The sequence below is a fragment of the Natator depressus genome, chromosome 24 (genome assembly GCF_965152275.1).
Source record: "Natator depressus isolate rNatDep1 chromosome 24, rNatDep2.hap1, whole genome shotgun sequence".
Classification (NCBI taxonomy): domain Eukaryota; kingdom Metazoa; phylum Chordata; order Testudines; family Cheloniidae; genus Natator; species Natator depressus.
The window spans coordinates 4,164,235-4,191,838 of record NC_134257.1 but is presented as its reverse complement, the minus strand read 5'-3'; the positions used below and the strand labels follow the sequence as shown (position 1 = coordinate 4,191,838).

Sequence of the window (27,604 nt, the reverse complement as noted above, 5' to 3'; positions counted from 1 at the left end):
TCTGGTGGTGGTAGATTTCGCCACCCGCTACCCCGAGGCAGTGCTCTTAGCTTCCATTGAAGCAGACACCGTGGCAGATGCGCTCCTGACCATTTTCAGCCGAGTGGGGTTCCCCAGGGAAGTCTTGACAGACCAAGGCTCCAACTTCATGTCGGCCCTGCTCCGGTGCTTGTGGGAGAAATGTGGGGTCCGGCATGACTGGGCCTCAGCGTATCACCCCCAGTCCAATGGGCTGGTGGAGAGGTTTAACGGGACGCTAAAGATGATGCTGAAAACCTTTATGAACCAGCACCCGCAGGATTGGGACAAGTACTTACCTCACCTGCTGTTCGCGTACAGGGAGGTGCCCCAGGAGTCTACCGGATTTTCGCCTTTCGAACTGTTATATGGAAGGAGGGTGAGGGGCCCCCTGGACCTGATGAGAGACGAGTGGGAGGGGAAGGCCACTCCCGATGGAGAGTCAGTGGTGGAGTATGTCCTGACCTTCCGAGAGAGACTGGCTGAACTCATGGGCCTGGCCAGGGAGAATCTGGCCAGAGCCCAGAGGAAGCAGAAGGTCTGGTATGACCGCACGGCGCGGGCCCGTGCCTACGCCACCGGGGATCAGGTGATGGTTCTCATCCCCGTGAGAAAGAACAAACTACAGGCCGCCTGGGAGGGCCCGTTCAAGGTCGTCAAGCAGCATAATGAGGTAAACTATGTGGTGGAGCTGTCGAACCGGGCCCACCACCGCCGGGTGTACCATGTGAATATGATGAAGCCATATTATGCCAGGGGGAATGTGGTGTTAGCTGTGTGTGGTCAGTGGGAGGAGCAGGGAGATGACCCTTTAGTAGATCTATTCCCTGGGACCAGAGCTGGTTCCCCCCTGGAAACAATCCCCCTCTCGGATCAGCTCACCCCTGCCCAGCAAGCTGAGGTCAGGGGGGTGCTGCATCCGTACCGACAGCTGTTTTCCAACCAGCCTGGACGCACTAATCTGACTGTCCACCGGGTGCAGACAGGGTCGCACCCGCCGATAAGATGCTCCCCCTTCCGAGTCACAGGGAAAACTGCTCAGGACCTGGAAAGAGAGGTCCGGGACATGCTGGCTTTGGGGGTGATCCAGCCATCGGCCAGCCCTTGGGCCTCGCCAGTGGTGCTGGTCCCCAAAAAGGATGGGTCAGTCCGGTTCTGTGTGGACTATCGGAAGCTCAATGCCATCACTGTATCGGATGCCTACCCCATGCCCAGGCCGGACGAGCTCCTAGACAAGCTGGGAGGAGCTCGGTACCTTACCACCATGGACCTTACAAAGGGCTACTGGCAAGTGCCGCTGGATGCAGATGCCCGGCTGAAATCGGCCTTTATCACCCCTCTGGGGCTCTATGAGTTTCTGACCCTGCCTTTCGGCCTCAAGGGAGCGCCGGCCACCTTCCAGCGCCTGGTGGACCAGCTCCTGAGGGGGATGGAGAGTTTTGCCATGGCGTATATTGACGACATCTGTGTCTTTAGCCAGACCTGGGAGGACCACGTGTCCCAGGTTAGACAAGTGCTGGACCGACTCCAGGGGGCTGGGCTGACTGTCAAAGCGGAGAAGTGCAAGGTGGGGATGGCTGAAGTATCTTACCTGGGCCATCGGGTGGGGAGCGGCCGCCTAAAGCCGGAACCGGCCAAGGTGGAGGTGATCAGAGACTGGCCCGCTCCCCACACCAAAAAGCAGGTCCAAGCCTTTATTGGGATGGCAGGATACTACCGAAGATTTGTGCCCCACTTTAGCGCCATAGCCACCCCCATCACTGAGCTATGCAAGAAGGGGAAGCCAGACAAGGTGGTCTGGACCGAGCAGTGCCAGGAGGCTTTCCGGGCGCTGAAGGAGGCTCTGGTCAGTGGCCCAGTTCTAGCAAACCCAGACTTTGACAAGCCCTTTGTGGTGTTCACCGACGCCTCCGACACGGGACTGGGGGCGGTGTTAATGCAGGAGGATGAAAAGGGGGAGAGACACCCCATCGTGTACCTGAGCAAGAAGTTGCTACCCCGGGAGCAACACTACGCGGCCATCGAGAAGGAGTGCCTGGCCATGGTGTGGGCCCTCAAGAAACTAGAGCCCTATCTCTTCGGGCGACACTTCACCGTCTACACCGACCACTCTCCCCTGACCTGGCTGCACCAGATGAAAGGAGCCAACGCCAAGCTCCTGAGGTGGAGCCTGCTCCTGCAGGATTACGACATGGACGTGGTCCATGTGAAGGGAAGTGCCAACCTGATAGCGGATGCGCTGTCCCGGAGAGGGGGCCCCGAACTTCCCCAGGTCACTGGTCACAGTGACCCCGCTCAGTTCAGTCTCGAAGGGGGGAGAGATGTGACGATGTGATGCAGCAGGGAGGGGGGAGTGTTGACCTGGGAATGTGCCCTGGGGACGGGAGACCTGAGAGCCTGTCACCTGAGCCAGGAGGGGGAGGGGGAGGTGACACCTCTGCCCAGGAATGTGGACGGAGGCTGCAGCAGGGAACCTGCTCGGTGGGTTTAGTGTCAGTTTGGGGCTGGGTGGAGGAACACAGGGAACCCCAGGGCTGGGGTCTAAGCTCCCTGCTCCCCCAGAAGGACTTCACTGAGGGGTCCTGGGTGTACCCACAAGCTCTGTTTTGGACTGTGTTCCTGCTGTCCAATAAACCTTCTGTTTTACTGGCTGGCTGAGAGTCTCAGTGAATCCCAGGCAGAGGGGTGCAGGGCCTGGACTCCCCCACACTCCGTGACAACTGAGAGGGACGGCAGAGCGAGAAGCTGATTAACGATTTGGGGGAGATGGTGACTGGGCCTTTGAATTGCAGCCGAGAGTGTCTGGGCAAAGGGGAAACCCGGGGCGCTCCGCGAGCGCAGAGCCTGCTCCGTCAGCGACGCTTTCGAGGTGCGGTGCAGGGTGACAGATGCCTAAAACGGACACTCCTGTCGCTGACGGGCAAAGCCATTGGGACGAGCAACGTACTGAGACAGCTCCTTGGCTAGAAAACAATGTCCCACTTCTTGGGGCCTGGACAGCGGAGGGCTGGACTGTTCCCTGGACACAGGGGTCTTTTCCCCTTCGGTGGGAAATGCAGGCGAGCGACTGCTCTTGTGGGGTGTGTGGGGCATGGGGACCCTCACCTCTTGTCCTCTGTTTTTTCTCTTGGTTCTTGTTCGAGTTGTTCGGGGGTGGGGGGTTGAAGGCACTTTGGGATGTTTTCTCCCCTTCCGGCCAAGGCACAGAGAGATCCTTAGCTGGGTGGAATCGTCGGTGCCCCGCTGCACTCGACAATTCCAGCTGGGGGGGTGAGGGGTGCTGGGCGCTCCAGGTCTCTACCAGCTCCATGGCTGCCGGCTGCTGGGAGCGATGGCCTCCGGCTTGGAGCCGGCAAGGGCTGGAGGTGGATCCCTGAGACTCGGGCAAGGCTGAGGTTGTGTGGCCTGGCATGCTCAGACACTAACGATGCTTCCAACCCCCGGGGCGTACACACCGAGCCAGGCCTCAGCTGGCGTAACCGGACACAGCTCTGTTGCCTTCGGGGCAGCCGCGGCTGGGGGGGGCTCCCAATGGTGTCCTGTTTGCTGTCTAATCCCTCCTCCCTCTTTGCCAGGGGAGGAGAAGTTGCATCTCCTGGCTCCCAAGGATGCACGTTCATTCTCCGGGCTGGTCCTAGATGAGGGTTGGGGGCACTCTCAGTCTCATCCCGAGGTGTCTTTCTGAAACCCACCTCGGGACGGTCTATGTTGCAGCCAAGCTTGAGCGAAGGTCCGTAGCTGCTGGCTCCCCCAGATAGAGATCTGCATGGGCAGCAGTGTTCTCTGGGCCAGTGGGGGTTGGCAGGTAGATGGGCTGAAAGCCTCCAGATGTTGTTGTTATTATTTATTATCTGTTGTGAGTGGCGCCTGGGAGCCTCAGTCGCAGCCCAGGACCCCGTGGTGCTAGGTGCTGTACAAACACACACCAAAAAGATGGTCCCTGCCCTCCGAAGTGGGAAATTTAGATGGCTAGAGAAAATTTTTCCTCTCCAGGCTGCTGATGAAGGGTAAGATCTTCCCAGTCCCACTGAGTCCATTCCCTTTGGAGGCCGGTGGTGCAGAGACTTTAAGGATGGGAAGGGAAAGGCTCCTTGGACCACCCTAGTGTGAAGCAATTCCTCTCCCTCCTTGTCCAATCCTTGTGCTTGGTTGCTGGAAGTCACCCCTACCGCCACCCAGTTCCACGGGAGTCTTGCCTGTGGGATGGCTGGGAGGACTAGCCCCTGAGGTTCAGAAGTTCAAGTCCTTCATTCCCCTAATCTTCCCCCCTCCATAACCTGTCTCACCAGCCCTAAGGTGTCTGTTGCTTTTCACCAACCTCCCTCCATGCGCCTTGACATCTTTTTTGTATCAAGGAGATGAAAACTCAGCACCTTGTCCTAGCTGGCTACCTACCAGTGCCAGGTAATTGGGGCTTTGTTCCCCTGGGGACATCAGCGAGGGCTTTGCATGGGATATGGGCAGTATCATTCCTGGTTTTAGCATGAGTCCCATGAGATTTGGTGTTTCTCCTAAAGCTCCAGCTGCTGGAGTCATGTGATGATGTGAGAATCTCTGGTTTAATTTTTTTTTTTAAAAAGAAGTTTCTGTCTCTCATGGTTGTGAAGAAAATCTTGGAAACTTGACCCCTAAAGGCTCAGAAAGCAGACGGCAAAGGAAAAGAACCCAAGATTTATTTTAAAAAAATCTCATGATTCCCAAGCCAGCCTCAGGAATTTTTGGGGCCTCCCTCATGCTGTCTGAACTCCTGAAGTGGGGGTGTTGTGCCACAGGGCCGGGAAGTCAGACGCTCATTTTGCCATGAAAACTTCACTGCTGAGAGGCTTGAGGCTTCTCCAGCCGTTGTATTTCATGCCATGAAAGTGTCTGTTACTGACAGCCTTCCTCCACAGCGGCCCCGGTTGCTGAATAAACTCCGGTCCCCCGATCGTGGTTCCACCACCCTCTTTCAGATCCCCGGCGGGAGATCTGCGAGGACAGAGGCTTACTGATCTTTTTTTTTTTTTTTAAACATACAAAGGTGATTTCCCGCCCCCCCCCCCCCTTTTTGTTTCCTGGAGGGAAAGGAAAAAGAAGAAAATGGAAGGCTTTAAACCTGTGTTGGGGGAATGCGGCTGCGGGCGGAAAAGCCCCAGCCGAAGCGGGAATGAAAGCAGGATTGGTCTGGTGAAGAGTTGAAGCCGAGTGGTTATGGAACGCCGAACATCTCCCTCGCCCTTTTCATCAGTAGATCTCAAAGCTCTTTACAAAGGAGGGGGCAGCCCCATTAGCCCCATTATACAGATGGGGAAACTGAGGCACAGGGAGGCCAAAGGTCACCCAGCAGAGCCAGGAATTGAGCCCTGATCTCCTGCCCCCTCCATCCGCTCGGCTGCACCGCTTAAAACCTTCAAGCTCTGGACCAAGCCATGTTCTCAGTGACACACCTACAAACTCAGTGACTTCGGTGGGCGTGGCCACAACCCGTTTGGTGTGTTGTTTGTTGGAGCTGGCTTCTACAAGGGACTTCGGAGAAGCCGGCTGCAGCGGCTGCACAGAGAAGTCCAAATAAAGGAGACCGTAAAGCTCCGTGGTTTCTTTTCGTCATTGCTCGTGCGCATCTGGGCACCATTGGTGACAACTTGGTTCCTGCCATGTAGCTGGCCCCCAGCAGGGCTCGTGCGAGGGTCCGTTGACAATGTTCTGTCAAAAGTATGCATAGACCTCGTTTGCCAGGCATTGTCTTAGCCAGCCTAGGACATAAAGCCAGGGACGCTCCAGGATTAAAAGCAGCCAGCTCTCCAGCTTGAGCTACTGGCTCTGTAGCTGGGGCTCTGACAGTCCCATATCTGTGGATGGGGCAGGGGTGTGTGTAACACATGCTGGCCAGTGGGTTACACAAGCGGCGGTAGTAGGCTGTTATCCTCTGTATGGACTAGCCACTGAAGCTTGAGGTGACATACGCCGTTGTTTTTGCTGATACAGACTAACACGGCTACCATTCTGAAACCTGTCAACGTGCAAGCAGGTTCCTTGGGTTTTATTTTCAGAGCCTGGGGTCAAAGCCGGATTGGTTTGTTGACTGGACTGATGCCGTGACCGGCTCCGATGGGTGACAATCAAAACACACACCGGGTTGGGGAGCGACACAAAGTGACAAGCCTGGGGCGTTGAGGCCTGGGTTATCAGCACCACAATCTTCACTGGGGTAACCTACAGTGTGTGTGTCATGCCCCTGCTCTACCCGCTGGCCTGCTCGAGGAGAACAGTCTACTACTGCTGCCAGCGAGGGGCATCGTTCCTTTAGCTCAAGAGGTAGAGAACTGTGTGCGGGTACCACAGGTTGCCTGGCAACCCAGCCCTGCTGTTGGAAGAGGAGAGAGAGGGAGTGAGCCGAGCCGAACACTGTCCCTGAGCATTAATCCCTTGGGCCCGTGTAGCCCGGTTCACCAGAGGGACAGGGAGGGTAAGGGATCTACTACTGGTTGTGGCAGAGAGCTGTGGTGGTGCTAGGCAGAAGCAGACGAAGCAATTGCTTAGGGCCCCAAGCAGCTCCAGGGGTGGGGTGGGGGGGCCGATTTAGTGTTACCCCCAAAACACTGTTCATTTGATTTAACACTGCCTTTTTCACAGGTGGGGCAGCGTGCGCTGTGTTGCTCTGGTTTGTGGAAATAGTGCAATTCGTATTTTTAGGGGATGAGTGAGACATAATATGGGGGGGGGGCGAAATATTCCTGTTTAGGGCCCCCAGTGGGCTAGCGGCGCCTCTGACAGCGCGTTGGGTTTGCAGAGCTGGGCAAGTCAGGGACTGCAACACTTGGATTCCTTCCCTGCCCCCCCACCAGCTTCCAGCCCTCGTCCACCACTCTCAGCCCATTGCCAGTCCTCGCCTGAGTCCCTCCTTGTATGGGGGGGCGTGTGATGGAAACCGAGATCGGGGCCACGGAGCAGAGAGATGGGAGTCCATGGCCAGCAAGCAGCTGAGTGCGTGAGACACAGACACGCAGTGACCGAGCACAGCCTGGGAACCAGCACCGGATGCGTCCCCAGGCCTCTGATCAGCTCTCTGGGAAGCAGCTTAGCTGGGGCTAAATTGGTTTCATGCTGGCTCCAGAGATCAGCTCCTGGACACGAGGCAACCAGCTCCCTCTTGGGGCTGCAGCCCCAGATGGCAAAGTCAGAGCCACAAGAGGCTGCAGTGTTGTCCATGGACCCTGCCTTGAGCCTGGCATCAGGCTTCATTTTGCAGGGAGGGAAGGAGGGAGGGGATAGCTCAGTGGTTTGAGCATTGGCCTGCTAAACCCAGGGTTGTGAGTTCAATCCTTGAGGGGGCCATTTGGGATCTGGGGCAAAAATTGGGGGTTGGTCCTGCTTTGAGCAGGGGGTTGGACTAGATGACCTCCTGAGGTCCCTTCCCACCCTGGTATTCTATGATCCTATGAAGGACAAAGACCAATTGAACCAACTCTACTGGAAATATCCCTCACTGCCTATGAAAAGCCTCCAGCTTCTGGCAGGGCTTGAACGGGGGAACTTCAGCACCAGAGCACAGACCTCTGGGCCATTGCGGAGCAGCTCCGGCAGCTAGCCGCAGTAGTAGGCTGTTGTCGCCTAGCCGGCAGGCCAGCCAGCAACGGGGGCCATGATGCACTCAGCGAATGGGTTATGGTAGCAGAGCGTGAGGTTTTTGCAGATGCTAGTCTGGCCCTGAAACTGAACGTTGGGAGAAGGTCAGGCCACCTCCAGGCAGAGCGAGGATGGGAGCAAAGGACGTGGGCAGCGCGGCGTTTGCTCTGGGATTGTCCGCCAAGCAGTTAACAGTGATCAGCATCTCCCCCAGCAGCATGGTCCCCAGCCATGTTCTCTGCCCCACTCCTGGGCTAAGGTTTGGGTGGCACTTGGGAGTTGCCAGGCTCTGCAGGGCAAACTCTGATCCCCACCCGCAGTCCACTGCAACCCCAGTGCCTCCAAAAGCTGGTGGATCTGCACAGCCGTGGACCCACCGCAGCCCTGACCTAGCTCCCCAACTCCCTGCAGCTGCTGTACCCCATTGCCACAGCCCTGACTTAGCTCCCAGCACAGAAAGGCAGCTGCCTCTGGGGTGGGGCATGGCAGCTGTTTACCAGCCATGCAGTGGCGCTTTAGGAGAGGAAGTGAAGAATGCTGTATCCGTTTGAAAAGGGAGCAATGGGATGCTTTTTGAGCTGGCGAGGAGGCAGATCTGGGTTTGGCAAACGAGGGGACAGGGTGACAGTGGGAGGAGCCTGGAATGGGTAGGCGGAGCATCTGACAGAGAGAGAAAATTACTGGGGCTGTTGAAGGGGGGGAGCGGGACACACACTGTTCACTGAAGGTCGGAACTCAGCCCTCTGATGGATCCAAGGGTCTGGGTGCAATGCCAGTAGCCAGCCAGGGCTCAAGGTCACACAGTCAGGCTTGGAACGGAACCCAGGTGTCCTGCCTCCCAGTCCCTCTCTCCAGCCACTAAGCCACCTTCCCCTCTCCGCGCTGCGAGTGGAACCCAGGAGTCCTGACTAGTCCAGCTGGTCACCATGAGTGTCTGAAAAGGCTGTGCTCTTCCTCCATAGCAGTGCCCAGGGTGGCACGAGGAGAGCCAAGCTGTCCCAGAGGGACCAGCCACGTCTGCAGGCCCCCGGCCGGGTTAGTGGCTGAGCTGGGGCTGGATGCCAGCTCCACTCTTCACCCTGCTGCCCTTAGGGTCACAGAGATGCTCTGCACCTGCATGCCCCGGGGTGGGGGCAGAAGCTGCCAGGCTGGGCAGCTGCAAGGAGCTGGGAGCATCCTTTTGGCACAGGGCAGCCCCAGCCCAGCCTCCCACCTCCCCCTGCACTGGCTGGCCTGGCAGGCTGGGAGCATGTGTGCAGGGATTGCCTGGCTTAAAGGCACGGAGGAGCCTGCATCTCCCCAGCAGGACCCCCTCCTGGGATGCAGTGTAACGGATGCCCTGGCACTGCCCCCTGGATGGGAGCTGCCATGCCTTGGAAGAGACGTAAAACCCCGCCCCGGCCCCCTGGGCATTGCATCCCAGCACTCTCTGCGGCACAGCGAGCCTGGTGTTCTGGGTAAATGCCAATGTGAGGATTTGACACTGATTCTCTTCAGTCCCCTCTACAGCACTGTCATGATGCAGGGTCCTCCTCCACCTGCTGCCCTAAATGCCTGGGCAGCATTGCTGGGAGATGGTAATCAGCTGCCACCTTCCATGCCAGAGGGGGCTGCCCCTCAGTGGCGGATGGACTGATTTCTCTGTGCATTGCAAAGACGTCTAATCTCTGCCTCATCACGGGGCCTCCAGCAGACCCTGGTACCACAGTCCCTGGCGGTGCGTACCCAGGGCACCACGGCTCAGCAAGTGGAGAACTGCAGCAGAACTGCTGTCCGCGGATGGACCGAGCTGCCTGTCCCTGTCCCTTCCCATGATGTAGCATGGGGAAAGAACATGGGCCAGTAGCCAGGGTACTGGAATGCCAGTTAGGAGACCCCCTCCTGCCTCAGTTTCCCGAGCTGTACGATGAGGGCAGTGATATGCAACCACTTCTGTGCAGGGCTGGGCTCTGGACCTGGCTCGCAGGGGGCCTTGAGCTTACCTATCAGTGATCTGACATTCCAAATGATACGAGCGCAGGTGGGCAAAGGCAGCCGGTTCCCAAGCTTAGTAGCCGATCGATAATTTGCAGAGGTGGGTGGGGGTGCAACTGTGTTCTCAGCATGCTCAAGGCCCCTGCTGTGTGGGCTGGGGAGGCCGGGACTCTCAGCGAAGGTCCCAGCTGGCAGCATCTCATCCCCTTAGAGATCAGTGACCCAGAAATTACCCATGAACCCGTATGGCCCTGCAGGAGCAGAGGGCTGGGATCTCATTGCCCTGTGGGAAAGGACAGGTAGGCCTACCCGCTAGACTAGGCCACCCTGCTTTCCCCAAGCTGGGCACAGAACCCAGGAGTCCTGACTCCTTCCTCTCTTTAGCCACCCACCGCTTGCTCTTTGTAAGCACCGTCCCCTCTGCTGCAGGTGGTGCCTCGCTTCCCATTCGGGCTCGGTGTGGGCCTGCCAGGGGGTGGCGGGGAGCCTGGTTACCCCACCAGGGAATCCTGGGCATTTCCATGACGGGGTGTGTGTGGGGGGTCAGCTCATGATCTTTGAACACTTGGGGGTGGCCGCAGGGTGGGAACCCTCAAATCCAGAGATGCTTTGAGGGAGGAAACGCCCAGTTTGGGTGCCCTAACGGCCTTAACTCTGCCCCATGGCAGACCCTCTCCATCCCTCACTGGCATACCACGAATGAAGCCTCATGGGAATGACGCCTCTGGCAGTACGAGGGGAGGCGGTGCTGCCTAGTGGCGACAGCAGTGGCCTGGCAACGGGGAGACCTGCGTTCTATTCCCAGCTCTGGCCCGCTGGGTGACCTCCGTGCCTCAGTTTCCCCACCCATAAAACGGCCTCCCTCCGTCGAGCACGTTGAGATCCACCGATGAATCGTGCCAGGGCCGGTTATTAATGGCCGCGCTTTCCTGGAATTCTCCCTCAGCGAGGGATTCATCACTTCGTATCAGGCAAGAACACGATCTGAGACGCAGGCGGGCCCTGCCCGCTCCCTCCCGCCCCCACTTCCAAGAAGGTGGGAAGGGCGGAGAGAGGCTCTGACAGGCTCCCGAAGGACGGGAGGGAAGAAGAGACGCACCGACCCGGGAGTCGCGTCTCTAAAATGCAGCCACCTCTGGTGCGCAGCCGGAAGACGCTGGGTGTGCGGGGCGGGGCGGGGCGGGGCGGGCTCGGGCTGCAAGGCCCCTCCTCAGCCCTATTCCTTGCCGCCCGCTGCCTGCGCCCCCGGGGGGCTGGGGATCAAGGGGCGGGATTTGCAGAAACCCCTTTTCCATCCAGGGGTCCCCAGGCTCGGCCAAGCCCGTGTGAAGTGAAGGGGGGGGGAATCCAGAGCCTTTGTGTGGCGGTGTGATGGGGGGGAGCTGTAGGGAGGGGGTGTGTGATGGGGGGTGTGCAGGGAGCGTGTGTCTGTGTGGGGGGGCGTGTTCCAGGAGGGGCGTGTGTGTCAGGTATGTGAGACTCGTGGCTTGCATCTGTGTTGCGCGAGTTGTGGGTGGGGCGCTCGTGTTGTGAGTGGGGCGGGGGGGTGCAGGTGTGTGTTGGGGCGAGGGGACAGCGCCCCTTACTGAGCCCCACCCGCCCCACGGGGGCCAGGGGGTTATGGGCCGTGTCGGGGTCACTGATCTCTAAGGCCGGAGACGCTGCCAGCTGGGGCTTGTCTGTCAGCTGAGGAAAGGCTCGGGGGGGGGGCGTGACCCCCCTGAACCCCCTGGCTCTAGGGCAGGGCCAGGGCCTGGGGCTGAGCCCGACCCCGCACCAGGAGGGCAGGAGGGTCTCCGGGGTCGGGGCAGGCGCCCCACGCGTGTTAGCTGAGGACTTCCACGGAACCTGACTCACGGGCCGCCTCCCGCGCCCACGGTGTGCCAGGCTCCTGGAAATCCCGCCCCACCCCGGCTGCAAGGCAGCTGGGGATCCTGGGGACCCAACCCGAGCCCCGGAGCCGCCTGCCCCACGGCTGACGGCACCACCGGTGCCCCCTGGTATTCCAGCCCCACTCTGCCATCACCCCTCAGCCCTGCCCCGCTGCCCCGCCCCTGCTAGCCCAGCCCTGGGCTCCCCCCAGCTCTGCCAGTGCCCCTCACTCCCGACCTGCAGCCCCCTGCTGTCCCAGCCTTGGGATCCCCCCCAGCTCAGCTGATACCCCTCAATACTGACCCACAGCCACCCCCCCATTCCCTCCCGGGCTCCCCATCTCCACAGCTCTGCCGGTGCCCCTCACTCCTGACCTGCAGCCCCCTGCTGTCCCAGCCTTGGGATCCCCCCCTAGCTCAGCTGATACCCCTCAATACTGACCCACAGCCCCCCCCCATTCCCTCCCGGGCTCCCCATCTCCACAGCTCTGCCGGTGCCCCTCACTCCTGACCTGCAGCCCCCTGCTGTCCCAGCCCTGCCCCCCCCACCTCTGCCAGTGCCCCTCAATCCAGACCTCCGGCTATGGCAGCCCTGCCCCCGCCCCAGCTCTGCCGGTGCCCCTCACTCCCGACCCGCAGCCCCCTCCTAGCCCAGCCCTGGGATCCCCCCCACCTCTGCCAGTGCCCCTCACTCCCGACCTGCAGCCCCACGGTATCCCAGCCCTGCCCCCCCGCCCCCCAGCTCTGTCGGTGCCCCTCACTCCCGACCCGCAGCCCCCCTTCCTCTCCCACCCTTGGCTGTCCGGCCGGGTTGCAGATCGGGCTGTTCGGCGCCGGCTGCTGGCGGATCCCCATCCCCGCTCTCCCCGGAGCGGTGCCCCCCCGGGGGGTTTGCAGAGCCAGCGCCGGGCTCCCTGGCCAGCCCCAGCCCTCAGCCTCCCACCGCCCGGCGGCTCCCGGGGGGGCGTGTTGGGGAGACGCAGGCTCCGCCCCGCCCAGCCCGGTCCTGCCTCTGCCTTTAAGCCGGGCGCCCCCCCCCCCGCACACACACTCCCAGCCGGTGCCGGGCGAGGTGGGGAGCGAGAGGCGCCGGGCAGCGCGATGCCGGTTCCCCGCAGGATGCCCCCGGCTCCGGGCGGCTGCCCCGCCTGGCTGCTGCTGGCCTGGCTGCTCCTGGCCCTGGGCTGGGCGGCCCCCTGCCCCGGGGCGTGCAGGTGTTACTGGGCCACCTCGCTCCAGTGCCTGGAGCCCAACCGCGTCCGCGGGCTGGGCGAGCTGGTGGGGACGGAGAACTTCACCGAAGTGTGAGTGGGGCGGGGGCGGGAGCTGGCAGCGCCCCCCCCAGTGACCGCGGTGGGGTGGGAGCAGGAGCTGGCAGCGCCCCCTTCCCCCCTCAGTGGCAGGGCGGGGTGGTGGTGGTGGAAGATGCCAGCACACACCCCCCCCACCCAGTGACCGGGGTGGGGCCAGTGTGGGGGAGCCATAACTCGAGGGGGGCACCTTGGCAGGTGGACGTGGGGCATGCGGCTGTCGTGGAGGGGTGGGGAGGTGGTATCGGGGTCAGGACCCAGGAGATCGGGGAGCAGGGATGTTTTTGGAGAGGGGACATTAGGGGGGTGTTATGTGGGGGAGGCTCAGAGACGTAAAGGGTGGAGACCCCCCAATCCAACCCCCAGGGCTCCCCCAAGCTGGCCATAAGTGGGTGCCCAGGGCTCTGAACTGACCCGTCCCATGCCCCTGCTCCAGGCTGGGTGCTGGGGGGATGGATGGGCGACAGACCCCATGTGTAGCCTGTGCCCGCCCCAGTTAGGATCGGAGCAGACTGGGGAGACTCCACCCCCTGGGACCAGGCGGGGAACCGCTCTCCTTCTCAGGTCCCCTAGCTGCACCCCAGTCCATCCCATGCAGGCTCAGGCCCCCCATGCAGGGGTGGATTTAGAGCAGCCCCTGTGCTGGGGCATGGGGCAGCCAGCCCCACAGCCTGGCACAGCCCAGATGGGGGAGGAGAGCCAGCAGTGTTCTGGGTGGGTAGGACAATGCCCTGGCTGGCTCTGTGGGTGTGGCAATGGGGATGTGATGCTGCCCCCTACACAGGCTGCCCCACAGAAGGGAGAAGCAGGGGCTGGGGAACAGGGGTCCAGCCCCGGCCCCAGGTGCTCTTTGCAGGGCGTATGGGCGTTATGGGGGGACAGGAGCCCAGCGTGGGCTTTGCATTGGTCTCTCCCTTCCCAGCTCGTGGGGGGGTTGGGGGCAGGGGGAGCCTGATCCTCCCTCTGGTGCAGGATGCCACCAGCTCAGGCCGGCCGTGCTTTGTGCCCAATGACAGCTGGGGCCCTTGGCAAACAGAGTGTGGGGCGGAGGGCTGGGTAGGGACAGGGTGAGCACCGGACGCTGGTATTTCTGTGGGAGCAGGATGTTCTCGATTTTAGATCTACCCCCGAAGTGCGGGATGGGGCTGGTTTATGCCCAGCTAGTCCGGCTGTTACAATATGGATCATCCCATACCCAAGGTTCCCCTTCTCCATGACACCCCCTGGACCTTATTGGTTGCCCCCAAGCTACTTCCCCCCCATTAGGGGCTCACAAGACCCCTCCCCACCCCCATTTCCCTACAGGGTGGATCATGAGAAGAAGCTGCTCTCTGGGAGAAGTGTGTTGGCTGTACTAGGTAGGGTCTAATGGGTTGGGGGTGTGTGTGTGTGTGGGGGGGGGGCTGGGAGCCAGGACTCCTGGGTCCTGTCCCTGGCTCTGGGAGGGGAGCAGAGTCTGGTCACGGCAGGGCGCTGGGAGGCCTGGCTTCCATTCCTGGTGCGGGGAAGGAGTGGGGGCTGGGGGTTAGTGTAGACCACGGGGCAGCAGGTCTCCTGGGTTCAGTTCCTGGCTCTGACCCTCCCCTGCTGTGTCATCTCCAGCTGCTCCCCTCCCCGCCCCTCTGGTCCCTGCCTGTGAATGGGGCTGGCCCTGCCCTGCTGGGGCGATCCTTCCTGAGAGTAGCTGCTGTGGCCTCCAGCTACTGACTATCTCTGTGAGAAGCCCCTGCCACCCCTGGCTGATGCTGTAGCATGCACGGCCTGTCATCCTCTTCCCTCCCCCGTGTCTGCTCCCCTCACCCCCATGGCAGGGTGGGGGCTGTGCTCCTGGGAGGGGCCCCCCGGCCCTGCGTGAACAGGGGGCACCAGGCTCGATCCCCATCTGGTGTAAATGGGTCTCGCTCCAGGGGAGTCAGCGGGGCCAGGGCCCCAGCCACGGTCAGTCCCTGCGACCTGCTGAGGATCAGGGCAGCTCTTGCTTTAGGCCCGTGCTGCTGTATCTGGGCAGGATTCCCGACTTTGGGGCCAACTGTTACTCGCCCCCAACTCCCTGGTGCACTGAGGAGCCAGGCGGTCAGACCCTCCCATGCTGGGCGTTTGCCGCAGGGCCCGGCAGGCTGCCCCGGGGCTCTGTCTACACTGGGCTCTGGCAGGCTTCGGTGGCTCTGCCGAGGCTGCTCCCAGTTTGTTGTGAGCAGCATGGGATGAGGCGGGAGGCAGAATCCCTTGTGCTTAAAGCCCATGACTAGGCATCAAAAGAGCCGGGTGGTGCTGGCAGTTCAGCCCCTGTGGGGCCTTGCAGAAGGTCCTGCCCTTCTCCTGCCTCAGTTTCCCAGTCTGTACAGTGGGAAGGATGCTGACCCTAGCTTGAGGGGCGGGTGCTGCTGGCGTGAATGGGTTAACTGGGTGCTGAAGGGTGGGGGTCAGAGGGCAGCTTTGTGGCGGGGAGTTGGATGGGGACCTGCCTAACTCACTGGGGCCCGGAGATGCTGGGACACAAGCTTTTCCCACAGTGCTGCATGGAGAACATGCGGGTTCATTTCCAGTTCGCTGGCCCAGCTGGGAATCAGGCCCTGGTATTCACCCTGCTTGTGCACATCCATGGGCGTTCGACCAATGCATCCATTTCCCCCTGGGTGGCTCTGGCATCCCTCCCCATCCCAGCTGAGCTCCGTGCTCTGCTGGACCTTTCCAGCCCCCAGGAGAGCCGTGGACCCTGCGTTTATCTGTGCCTTGTCCAGTCCTGCCACAGGGGGGCGTAAGTCAGCACAGCTTCTGGGGCAGACCCACGGGCGGTGGGTTGGGCCGGCCTGCTCCGAGTGCCAATGCCATCTGCCCATGCACGGCTGGGGGTGGCCGGGGCGAGCCTGCATGGCTCCCGGGGCTGTGGCGGGGGGTTGAGAAACCTGGTTTGTGGAGCACCGTCTAGTTTGCAGCCGGTGACTCTCTGGGCTCAGTTCGTTTCATTTCCTTTGTGTTCCCCTTCACAAAGAGCCTGGCGGGAGCCACACAATGCAGCGCTCCTGGGGCCCTGTCTTGCCACTGGGGGGTCAGTTTCAGGGGGGACTCCTGCCTGCAAATCCACACCCCGACATCCCCCCCAGTTCTGGCTTGCCCTAGAAGGGTCCACCCTAGAAGCGTCCGGTCTCCCCCCGACGTTCCTGCTCCCAGCCCATTTGTGGTGGACCCTCCCACCCCCAGCGCTCCCAGGATCCCGTCTGGCTCTGATCCTGGCCTGTGCTCCAGCCCTGCTCCTGTGTGGGGCGGAGGGCCCCAGCCCCCATCCTGCAAAGCACTTAAGCGCCTGCTTCAATTTAAGCTCTTGGGAAGAAGCCCCATGGAAATCAAGCGGCCTCTCCCCGTGCTGACAGCTAAGCGTGGCGCTGGAGCCGAGCCAGAGCGCTGGGCACTGCGCGGAGGAGAGATTTACCTGCTGCTGGGGTGGGCGGTGGGTCCTGGCAGTGCCAGCGGTGGGGCACTTTGGATGCCAGCTCAGTGAAGGTTTAGAGGAAAGGGCCGATCCGCTGTGGTGTGTGGCATGGGAGTGAGGCTAGAAAGGAGTGAGGGCGTGGAGTGGCATTTAAATTCTGACCATTGGGCCGTGGTCAGAATAGACCTGGATCCTTTTATGGATCATTTATTGATCAGAAACAAATTCCCATCATAACAAACGCTAATTATTACGGCCATGCTAGGGGTACCTTAGGTAAGTGACTTAGGAACCTAAACCCTTTTCAAACCCCATTTTCAAAAGGCCTGGCTCGTCAAAGCTATGTCTACACCAGTGGTTCTCACCCAGGTGTACACGTACCCCTGGGGCTACACAGAGGTCTACCAGGGGGTACATCAGCTCCTCTGGATCTTTGCCTAGTTTTACAACGGGCTACATAAAAAGCCCTGGCGAAGTCAGTACCAACGGACATTTCATACAGCCAGTGACTTGTTTATACCGCTCTATGCACTGAAATGTAAGTACAAGCTTTATATTCCGATTGATTTATCTTACAATTACATGGTCAACGTGAGAAAGTCAGCAATTTGTCAGTACCAATGAGCTGTGACACTGTTGTGTTTTTATGTCTGGTTTTGTAAGCAAGTCGCTTTTATGTGAGGTGAGACCTGGGGGTACGCAGGACAAATCAGCCTCCTGAAAGGGGGACAGTCGTCCGAGGTTTTGAAAATGTTTCTCTGCTTCTTCACGAGAGATTCTCCCCTCCGCCGGATCCCTGTGCCAGGCTCCCTGGGTCATTAGTTTTCCGTCCCCTTCGGCTATACCAGGCCCTGGAGAGCGGAATGGGCCCAGCATGGGAGCTCGGCCCAGACCTCTTCCCCATGGGGCAATGCTTTTAGTTCATGCCCCAGCGGCTTGATTCAATCTCAGGGGCTGGAGTTAGCGGAGGCAAGAGGGGGCCTTTCTGAGGGCAGTGACCCGCAGCTGGGTCTCAGGGCTCATGTGAGACAGCCAGGAGCGAAGCTGTGGCCCGCAGGGAGCGACACTGCTTCCTGGGCCAGCAGGACCGTGAGATAGCGAGGGCAGCGATGGCAGGATTCAGTGCGGCTTTTGCACCTGCTGGAGGGCGGGTCTCAGCCTCCCTGATTGTTTAGATCAGAACAAGGCCCAAAGGGCAAAAAACCCACAGGTCTCCCGTTCTCTGGGTCTCCTCTTCCTTTCCCCTTCGCTGCTCCAGGCAGGGTTTGCAGCAGGGCGGTGTGTGGGGCTCGCCCGACGTTCAGTGACTCTGTGCTGGGAGCGGGGCGGGGAGCGATTTTTGTAACCACGCGACGTCACCTGACTCGGAGTGCGGGGAAAACACTTCGGTCGGGAAATGGAAATAACGAGCCAGTAACTAGAGTCGCTCTTGAAGGCAAAGCTCCCCGGGGCGGGGAGTGGAATCCAGCCCCGGGAACAGCCTCCAGTGGCTTCCACCTCTCAATCTCAAAGCACAGGAAAGGTTGTGACATGGTCCCCTATTTTACAGCTGGGGAAACTGAGGCACAGAGAGGTGAACACTCAGGAATAGGACCCAGGCATCCTGAGCCCCACACCAGCGCCCTCTGGCCCGCCCCGGTGGGAAAATGGCTGAGTGCCGAGGCCTGGTAGCTCCGCGGCTGGGGACAGATGCCGGGAGCTTCGCGCGGGTCGCTGTGGAGATGGCAGTGCCGCAGGGCGATGACATAAAGCAGCAGGAGAGCGGGTGATAATGATGAAATAAGGCCCCTTGATGGCCAAAGGGAGCCGGGGCTGTAAATCAGGCCCAGCAGCTCTCAGCTCCTGCTGCTGTGGGGGAGGTGTGTGTGGGGCGGGGGGGAGGGCCATTGTCCCACGCTAATGACCCTGCAGCAGCCTGGCTGTAGGGACTGTGGGTGCTGTAGGAGGCTGAATTTAGGGCTGGAGCAGCTGGGTGCTGGGGGCTTGGGTGGGGGATGAGCTGAGGATGGGGGCTTAGTTCTCAGTGACACCCAGGCTCCCTAGGCTGCTCCGGCAGCATAAAGGGCCCTTAAAGGAAGGGGAAAACAGTCCCCTGGGAATCCCACCCAGCACAAGGGGCCTCCTGGCCAAGGTGAACCTGGCACAAGGGCTCTGCACACCCCCCAGCCCTGGCAGAGGGGGTGGATCGAGGCCATGGCTGCAGCGCACTGCCCTCTGTGGGTATTCTCTGCCCCCCTGGGGCCATGAGGAGCAGAGTGAGAATTAGAGTAGCCTAGAGGCTGCTCTGAGTGACTCCAGGGGCCAGGCAGGGCCCAGAATACGTGGTGCACAAAAATGGCTCAAGCCCCAGTGTCCTGGTCTACCTGCTCCCTGAGCTTTGTAAATGCGAGTTGGAGGAGCCCAGGGCTGGGATAGCAGGGGACTGCAGGTCGGGATCGAGGGGCACTGGCAGAGCTTGGCCCATGCCCCATTACATCTGGTTCTAGCCGGTGCTCTCAGCCACTCCCTGTGTTCCACGGATGTAGCGTGTGTTAAGTAACACCATGCGTCAGCCTGTGGGCCTGACCCAGAGCCCTGGGGTGGGGTTCACGAGGGGGACACAGCGCTGGCCCCTAGGCCAATCTGCCCATCCCCTGGACTGCCCTTCCTCTGGCACCCCTCTTAACAGGCACGTGTGTTCAGCCCCCTCCCGCTCGGCGGGAACCTGTCGGTTCTCCCCTGTACCATCGGGAAGGGGTCCCAGCAGAGCGATGGGGACTGACGTCACCCCCCTGGGGGCAGTGGTGATTGCTGGTCTGTGCCCCTTCGATTTGCGGGGGGCTGGTGTGGGGCGCAGACAGGCAGGAGGAATATTCTGTAGCCCTCATGCTGATGTGGTGGTGCGCTGGCTGGGGGTCTGTCTGTCTGAGCATGTGCCACTGCCCCCCCTGCTGGCTAGAATCAGCACTGCTCCCCTGTGTGTCATTGTCTCTGTAATCCTAAAAGCTGATGGGGATTCTCCTTCTGCTCAGACGTGGACTTTTGGAGCTGGGGATGGGAGCCCAGCCCACGCTGCAGGCGTGATGTGCAGCTGGCTGGCTGGGATTTGCTGCAGTGTGCCGGCCACTGTTTTCCTGTGTTGCACAGCTGGCTGGCTGCTGGGCTCCCAGGCCCCAGGGCACGGTGCAGGGAAGCAGACTACGGGAACATGGGCTGACTGATCGAGGGGGATGGGATCGACGGGGGTTCAGTGCCAGCGATAGGCACTCTGGAGAGCAAACCCCTCTTTTCATTCTTGTACCATGGAGCCCCTGAACCCTGATCCAGGACCTAGCTACGGCAATGGGCCCAGGGGATGGTGGGGGGCCCTGAGCCAACCTGACCTTGTTGCCAGTGCACACGTGCTATGAGTTTGTGGAGGGGTCTCAGCGGCAATCAGATTCTCCAAACCAGGGAACATGACACACCATGGAGTGGGGGATCCCTCCAGCATAGGGGACGAGCTCCATGGACAGAGGAGGAGGGAGGAGAGCTCTCCCTGCTTGTGGATACCCCGAGGCCTGTGGCACTGTTTTCCGTCCCCTCGACATGCTGAAGGGGGAGTTGTTTAGGGGACCCCAGGGGTGGGGGGAATGGCTGGAAGAGCTGGGTTTGACCCTGAATCAGCCCAAGATCATAAAGCACGGCAGGCGAGACATGTCTCACCATCCATCCCCTGCCCCTATGCCCATCCATCGCCGTCCTGGCTGGGGCCAGTGGGCTTAAAGGGACCCTGCCCCTAGCGATCCATTGCACTGTCCCATCTTGGTCACTCTCTGGGCATCCCCCCTTCCCCTTCATCACTGGTGCAAGGGGCCCTGATCCTGTCAGGTGCTCCTGGGTTTGATTCGCCATCGCCTAGCAGGGTCACTGCAAGTGGGGGATGTGACCGCCTGAGGGGTGGGGCAGGGCCAGGTGCTGGGGGATCTGGCAGGTTGGCCCAGGGGGACGGGGCTGGTTTTGTTGGGGGTTTGTACCGGGGTCTCTACCTGCAGGCAGGTGCAGCTTCTGGGATCAGGGCTGGAGCCGGTGAAATGTCCTGTGGACTCTACGGGGGGGTGGGGTTCTGTATTGGGGCAGTCTGTGCCCTGAGCCCAATCGGACATTTGGCCATTAATTTCAACGGGGGCAGGATCGGGGCCTTAAGATGCATTGGAAACTCCTCTCTTCCCCCCTCCCCCCGAATCAACCCTTTTTCCTCCCACCCCTCCGATACCCCTAGAAATTGCTATCTCCCCCCCCCCCGGGGTCACTAAGGTCAATAGTGGCTTCTAAGTTTGCCTCCTGCTTCAGTTGTCTCCAGCTGATTCCCACGGGGGCCGGGCCCTGCAGCTCCCATCTGGGTCACGGCTGCTGAGCCCTGCCACTTCGGTCCTGAATAGGAGTGGGAAGTGGGGAAGGGGCGAGGGGGAGGTCAAGGAGGTGCAGTAATAAAAGCAGCCTCCAGGGGGCTCCTGGAATTTGCGTGAGGGGATTGCGTGGAGGGGCCCAGGGCTGGAGCAGCGGGGTCGGGGGGCTGCAGATCGGGGTTGAGGGGCTTTGGCAGAGCTGTCAGGGTTGAGGGGTGTCGTTAGCCCTGCGGGGGGGAGACCCAGGCTGGGCTAGCAGGGTGTTCTATGGACCAGGACTGCAGCATTGGCTAAACTGAGCAGTGCCTGGCGTCGGCCGGGGCCCTCCGGCTCTGGCTTGCGTGAGCAGCCCGGGTCCGATCCCTGGCTGTCCCGCGGGAGCCACTTTGGGGTTAATCAGCTCCGGCCCAGCCGCCATGGGTTGGACTCAGGAGACCGGGGCTCCGGGCCTGGCTCTGACACTGCTCCCTGTGTGACCTGGGGCCGACTGTCCCCAGAGGGCAGCATGAAAATCCTGCTGTACACACCCCAGCGGGGCAGGCTCCAAGCACTTCACCGTGTCTGAGCAGCATCGACCAGGGCAAGGGCCCTGATCTCGACTCCTATCATACAGTCTGGCCTGAAGGGGAGCTGAGCCCCGGGAAATCAAGCCCTGAGCATGGGCGCTGAGAGCACCTGTCTATCTGGCCTTTAATCGTGGTGTGCCTCAGTTTCCCCATCTATAAAGTGCGGCTAATGATCCTTCCCTGCCTGCAGATACATTCATTTCCCCCTTTTAATAACAATCCCTAGCTCTTTGCAAAGGAAGTCAGTGTCATTATCACCACTGTACAGGTGGGGAAACTGAGGCACAGAGGAGGGAAGTGACTTGCCCAAGGTCACCCGGGAGCAGAGCCGGGAACAGAACTGAAGTCTCTCGAGTCACAGTCCTGTGCACTATCCACTAGGCCACGCTGCCCCGAGGCCCTGGGGGGCTGCAGTGAAAGCAGGGGGGCTGCGTAGGCTGCTAGACAGGGTGCGCCCCAGAGTGAGGGCTCGGCGGCTCTTTGCAGCGGCGACTCCGGATGGGGCCGCCTGGCGCAGGAGTCCCTGAGATGTCGGCTTTCGCCATGCACCCACGGCTCCGTTGACAGCATCTCTTCCTGGCCCCCTCGCTTGGGCTCTCTGCCAATGCCACCCCACGGCCCTGGCACGGGCAGCCCAGTGAGCCACAGCCTCATTGCCCCTGGGGATAATGGCAAAGGGGGGACAGAGCTTTGGAGTGAGGGGGTGGGGAAGAGGGATGAGACCCTCCAGCTGGCGGAACAGCCCCCTTGTTCTGAGCAGAAACTTGCTTTAAAAAGTCATTTGCTTCCCTCGGAATTTGACAGCCTGCCCCGCCTGAGCACCCCACAAACCCCCTGTCTCCCTTCCCATAGCCCCTTGCCTCTTAGGCCAGGCACTAAAACCTCCCCCTTCTCCATTCTCTCAGCCCCGGCGCCCCCTCAGGACAGGGCAGGATTGGAGCCGGCTGACGCTCAACCCGGTGCGGGGAGAGAGCCTGGCTTTGCAGGGTAGGGGGAAGGCCCTGGGGGACTGACGGGCCCCATGCCGGGCTGTGTCTCCCCTGCAGGGTCATCGAGAACCAGAAGGACGTGACGAGCTTGACTCAGGCCGACACCAAGTCCCTGCGGGAGCTGAAGAACCTGTGAGTAGCCCCAGCCTTGCACATGCATGGTGTGGGGGGGGTGGATGGGGGGCATGCAAGGGGTGTATAATAGGGGGCAAAAGCCCACTTCAGCTGAGGGTGCCCCTGGGATGGGGCTTGGGGCAGGGATATAGGGGCTTAAGGTAGCTTTAACTCTCCCCTTTGCACTCCCCAGACTTTGGTGTCACTTAGAGCAGCCTTCAGGTTGCTCTAACCTGTGCCGGGCTGCCTGGGGGAATCAGAGAACCAGGCAGGGGATGCCCGGCGGAGGCGGGGGGGGGGGCGTTCACACCCACCCTGGGACAGTGCAGACCAGGCATTGTGGGGAGTGGGAGTTGGGCTGCGGCTCAGAAGAAAAGCGACTGAGCCCTGTTCCCTCGAAGCTGGGTGCGTGGCCGCGCGCGCGCACGGACCCGAAACCCCGCGCGCACGGACCCGAAACCCCGCGCGCACGGACCCGAAACCCCGTGCACACAACAATTTGCACAGAAGCAATTTTTTGCACACACGACCTGTCAAAAATTAGAGGGAACATTGCTGCTGGGCCAAGTTCAGCCCTGGCACAACCATGCGGGCGCGAGGGTTGCTGTGGCGTCGGCCCTCGGCACCTGGAAATTCGCGGCATCTCTTTGCTCTTCCCTTCCAGCACCATCGCCGCCTCCGGGCTGCGGTACATCGCCGCCGACGCTTTCCGCGCCAACCCCAAGCTGACCCATTTGTGAGTAGCGCCCCCTGCAGGGCCCTTGTTGCGTCGCTCCGTGCCATGGGGCCTGCCTTTTCCCCAATGAAGGGGGACCTCGTCTTTTCAGTGCAATGGGCAACCTGTAGCCATATTGAGATGGGGCCCTGCTGCGTCAGGCGCTGTACATAGGCGTCCCGAGAGACAGCCCTCACACTGAAGTGCTTGCAGTTGAAAGAGACAAAAGGTGGGAGGGGAAACTGAGGCACAAAGAGGGGCTGTGACTTGCCCAAGGTCACCCAGCAGGCTAGTGGCAGAGCTGAACCCAGGTCTCCGAAATCTTGGATTGTGCCCTTCCGAATGGGCCAGGTTGCCATGTTAGCCAGCCCCTGGCTTCACCAGCTGATACACATCTATCTGTCCATCCGTCCGTCCATCAGTGTCAGGCACTGGCTAATTCCTGCCCCTGCTGGGTGGCTTTGTTTCCCGCTGCCTAGAGGCCAGGGGGATTGATTGGGCACAGCTGTCGCTCCGACTGAAATCGACCTGAGGAGCAGAACTCGATCCCTCGGCCGCTGGGGCACGGGGCTGTGGGGAGCGGGGCCCTGGTGGAGGGGTAGGGGGGGTGACATGGGCCGCAGGGCCTTGCTGCTGAGTGAGAAATCATCGATCTGAGCAGGAGGGAGGCCCATTCCCAGTGCACCCCGTGGGGAAGCCGCGCTGCCCCCAGGCGACTGCATTGGGGCGGGAGTCCCTGTCCCCCGCCCACGTGCATGCAGCAACCCCCTGGCCGCCCCCATTCTCAGGACAGGTGTCTCTCTCGCCTGCTCTCTAGGGATCGGCGTCACTCCTCAACCCCTCCATCCCTTCCCACCTCCCCCGGGAAGGCGTCCCCTCCCTCCGGGTGTTTGCAGCTGTTTTGATCCTGCCCTTGGATTGAAGGGAGTAGATCAATAACAGGACGCTGAGGAAGGGCGGGGGCAGAACGGGGGTCTCGGCTGCAGTGCGGGGGGCTCCCCCTGATCCCAAGGGGGTTTTAACTTGGTGGGGAGGACGGCTTGGTTCTCTCCTCCAACGCGTGATGGAGAGGCCCTGATTCACCCCTCTCTGCCCACAAGGCCATGCTTTGGGGGACAGCAAATGCTTTGCTCCTATAACTCACCTCTCAGGTGCCCCCAGATCCGAACGGCAGCGCTTTCCGCTCCCCAGTGAAAGTGACTGTGCCCAGTACAGGGGCCTGGGTTGACCAAGGTATTTAGGCGCTTAGGAATGCAGAGGAGCAACTTGGGGGGATTTACAAACATGCCTAAGTGAGTTAGACACCTGAGTACCTTCTTCAAACGTCTTTTTGGCCTGATAGCCACAAAATGCACCACAACGGGTAGGCAGCTGATGAGCTGGGGCCGCTCACGGCCCGTCATGGTGCCCTGCCTTGTCTGCTGGTTTCCTTGTGCTCTGTCTGTCCCCCACCACCTTCTCTCGTCTCTTATCAACTCTTTGAATCAGGCACCCTGTCTTCACTGTGTGTCTGTACAGCGCCTTGCGCCATGGGGCCCTGCTCCATGACTGGGGCTCTCCGGCACTCCCACAGGCCCTGCCCTGAGGAGCTGACGATCTGGGCAGGGGGACACCAGGGATGATCGTTTGGAGCAGTTGGGCTCAAGGGCAACCCAGGCAAATTAGGGCAGAGAGAAAGGGTGGGGACCTGCATTCAGCCTCTAACTCCCCGGGTGACCTTGGCCAAAGTGACTTAGTGTCTCTGGGCCTCGATTTCCCTCCTGCCCTTGTGGGGGATAAATACCACCGCAATTGTGCAAAGCGCAGCCACTGTGGTTATAGGGCCCTGTCGGCGCCTGATAGATGGGTAGGGCTGAGCCCCTGCCTGAGAGCCCGGAGGTTGTGGAATTGTCTCCGCCAAGGGCAGGGTGGGGGATATTTCTAACCAGGCTGGGGGAAGGGAATGGCCCAGTCAGGGTGGACGGGGTCTTTCCAACCTCCCATGAGCTGCCGTGTGCTCAGTGGGAGCTGGAGGGCACTTTCCACCGGGTAGGCTTGGGCCAGTTCATTGCAGCCCGGGGAGGAGCGCGGCTTTCTCCGCGTCACAGTGGGAGGGGGGCCCAGGACCGCAGCTCAGCGGGGGTCTCTCTTCCTGCCGGCAGGAACCTCTCCTCCAACTACCTGCAGTCGCTCTCCTGGCGGACGTTCCACCCCCTGGCCCTGCAGGAACTGTAAGTAAACCCGGACGGGGGCCTTTCCCCAAACTGTCGCCTGCCAGGGCAACACTCAGAGCCTGGTGCCCCAGGGTTGCTGCACCGGAATCACTCCGGATTGACACCAGCTGGAGGATCGAGCCCCTCCCCAAAGGTGGGGCCATTGTTGTGGGTGGGCCAACCCCAGAACTGGTGTATGCAGGTGCCACCTGCTAACAACTGCTCTGGACCCGTCCTTCCTTGCCCAAGCATAGGGACAGGGGGATCTGGGGGTGTCGGTGAGTTAGTGAATGCGCCGGGACTCTATTCAACCCTCTGAATCCACAGACCGGTTTCTGTTTAAATGCCGGGGTGCTGCGCTCTTCTAAATCTGCTCCAGAACTCGGATAGAAACCTCTTTCCAGTTCAGTTCTAGACTCGCGTTCCAGGAGCAGGTTTCCGTGTCTGGTCAAGAGCTCGACTAGAAACCCTTTCCTAATTCAGTCCTAGCCTGCTGTTCCAGGAGCCCATTTCCAGATCGGTTCTAGACCTCTTCTAGGAACCTCTTTCCAGTTCAGTTCTAGACTCGTGTTCGAGGGGCCGGGTTCTAGATCTGCTCTAGAAGGCCATGACCGAGCGGGTTCTATGTTAGGTGAAGGGAATGCTCTTGCCCCTTGAACAGTTCCACTCGTTCTAGACCAGGGATTCTCTTCCTGGGTTTGACAGCCCTGTGTTGGCCCATTGGCTGAATGTTTTGAGGGTCCCTGTCTTCTGCTGTTCTGGAGCCGAATGAGCTCAGTTCCTGTTGTACCCTCTGGATCCCAGATCGCCTGGGACCTGTAGTCCAGGGATGGGGTCGGCTCAGGGGTGAGAGCTTTGTCACCCCGCCAAACTCCAGCGGGACCCAAATTTCCCCCAGCTCTGACCCAGAGCCCTTAGCACCCCCACCCTCGTTCCACCCGACCAGACTCCCGTCCTTCTCCCCCGCCCAGGGTCCTCGTGGGGAACCCCTTCCTGTGCTCGTGTGGGATCCGCTGGCTGCAGCTATGGCAGGGGAGCGGCCGGGCCGACTTGGGGAACCAGTCCCTGAGCTGCTGGCTGGAGAGAGAGGAAATCCCCCTGGAGGACCTACGCATCAAGGGCTGCGGTAGGTCTCCTCCGGGAGAAATGGAGCAGGGTGGGGCTGGGCGTGTGAGCAGGGCAGGCTGCTGTGCAGGGGAACACGCAGCCTCTCGTGCACTGGCTGTGCCCCATGCGCGCCCCACGGGGACTGGGGCTCTGCTGTGCCTCATGCCGATTCTGCGTCATGTTTGCAGCAGGGTAAATCTGGAGACAATGGGGTGATACTGGGGCACAGGTGTGTGTGGGGGGCAGCAGGGTGTTTTGGTGGGGCGGTACTGGGGGGGCAGCAGGACCTTCCCATGGGGCAGTACTGGGGGGGGGCAGCAGGGCATTCCCCTGGGGCAGTACTGGGGGAGGCAGCAGGCAGAATCCACGTGGGTTCAGCGTTGGCTTGGATGGGTGAACAGGGAGAGCAGAGAAAAAGGAAGCCAAAGGACAGTGAGGGAGGGCCTGGCTTAGGATCCCCCCCCACCAGGCTCCTGGCATGGCTGAGATGCCTGTGGGCGCTGTCTCCTCATGATGCCCAGTGATCAGAGGCACGGGCATCACAGCCAGCACGTGTCTCAGCCCGTGTGGTGCCAGCTGACTCCGGCCGAGGACCCAACCTGCTCTCCCTTCTTGCCTGTCTAACTGCCTGCTGATGGCGCTTCCGCTTCCCACCCAGGGCCCTGATCTCATCAGGGGTCCCAGAAGCGAGGGGAAATCAAACGACCCCCAGGGGTCACGGAGAGTGATTTGAGTTTCCACAGGGGCCGGGCCCCGGGGTTCCCTCTGGAGCCCACTGTGGTGCTTTGGGGTTTGTTAATTCAAGGCACCCCTTGAAGCCCCTGAGCTTCGGCGCCCATGTGAGCACCGCATGGGCACCCCCACGGTGTTGGCCAATCCCGCAGGGTTCTGTCCCAGCAGGTACCAGGCTCAGTGACACCCGGGCTGGATTCTCCAGAGGTCCGGCTGGGATCGGCTCCCGGGTCCTTCCAGTCTTTGGCCATTGGCTCTCCCTGGCCCCTCTCCCCCGAAAGGCAGCGCCTGGGGGTCAGAGCAGAACCAATGTCTCGTTCTCCTCCCCTCTCTTTGGCAGACCCGCCAGAGATCTGGATTGAGTACCAGGGTGTGCCGGTGCAGCAGGGCGAGAGTGTGAACCTAACATGCCACTTCATGGGCGAGCCGCGGGCACACGGGCGCTGGATCGTCCCCGACGTGGGACCAGAGCCCCCCGTCATCACCAAGGCAAAGACAATACGGTCGCTATGGTTTGGGGCTCAGAGGGACAACGGCCGGCCCCGGGTGGTCCCTGCTGAGGCTGGTTGAAAACTTTCTGTCGAAACTGTCCATGGCCCAGGGAAAATTGTGAT

General features: G+C 60.9%; 1 protein-coding gene across 1 annotated transcript in view; it reads left to right on the top strand.

Annotated features, from left to right (window-relative positions):
• Positions 1-12,569: 12,569 nt before the first annotated feature.
• NTRK1 (neurotrophic receptor tyrosine kinase 1) overlaps positions 12,570-27,604 on the top strand; it is a 28,842-nt gene continuing 13,807 nt past the window's right edge. The window contains exons 1-6 of the mRNA XM_074938217.1: positions 12,570-12,772; positions 22,188-22,262; positions 22,909-22,980; positions 25,101-25,169; positions 26,123-26,277; positions 27,331-27,479. Of these exons, the coding sequence (XP_074794318.1) occupies positions 12,570-12,772; positions 22,188-22,262; positions 22,909-22,980; positions 25,101-25,169; positions 26,123-26,277; positions 27,331-27,479 (723 nt within the window). The remainder of the gene's footprint in view (positions 12,773-22,187; positions 22,263-22,908; positions 22,981-25,100; positions 25,170-26,122; positions 26,278-27,330; positions 27,480-27,604) is intronic.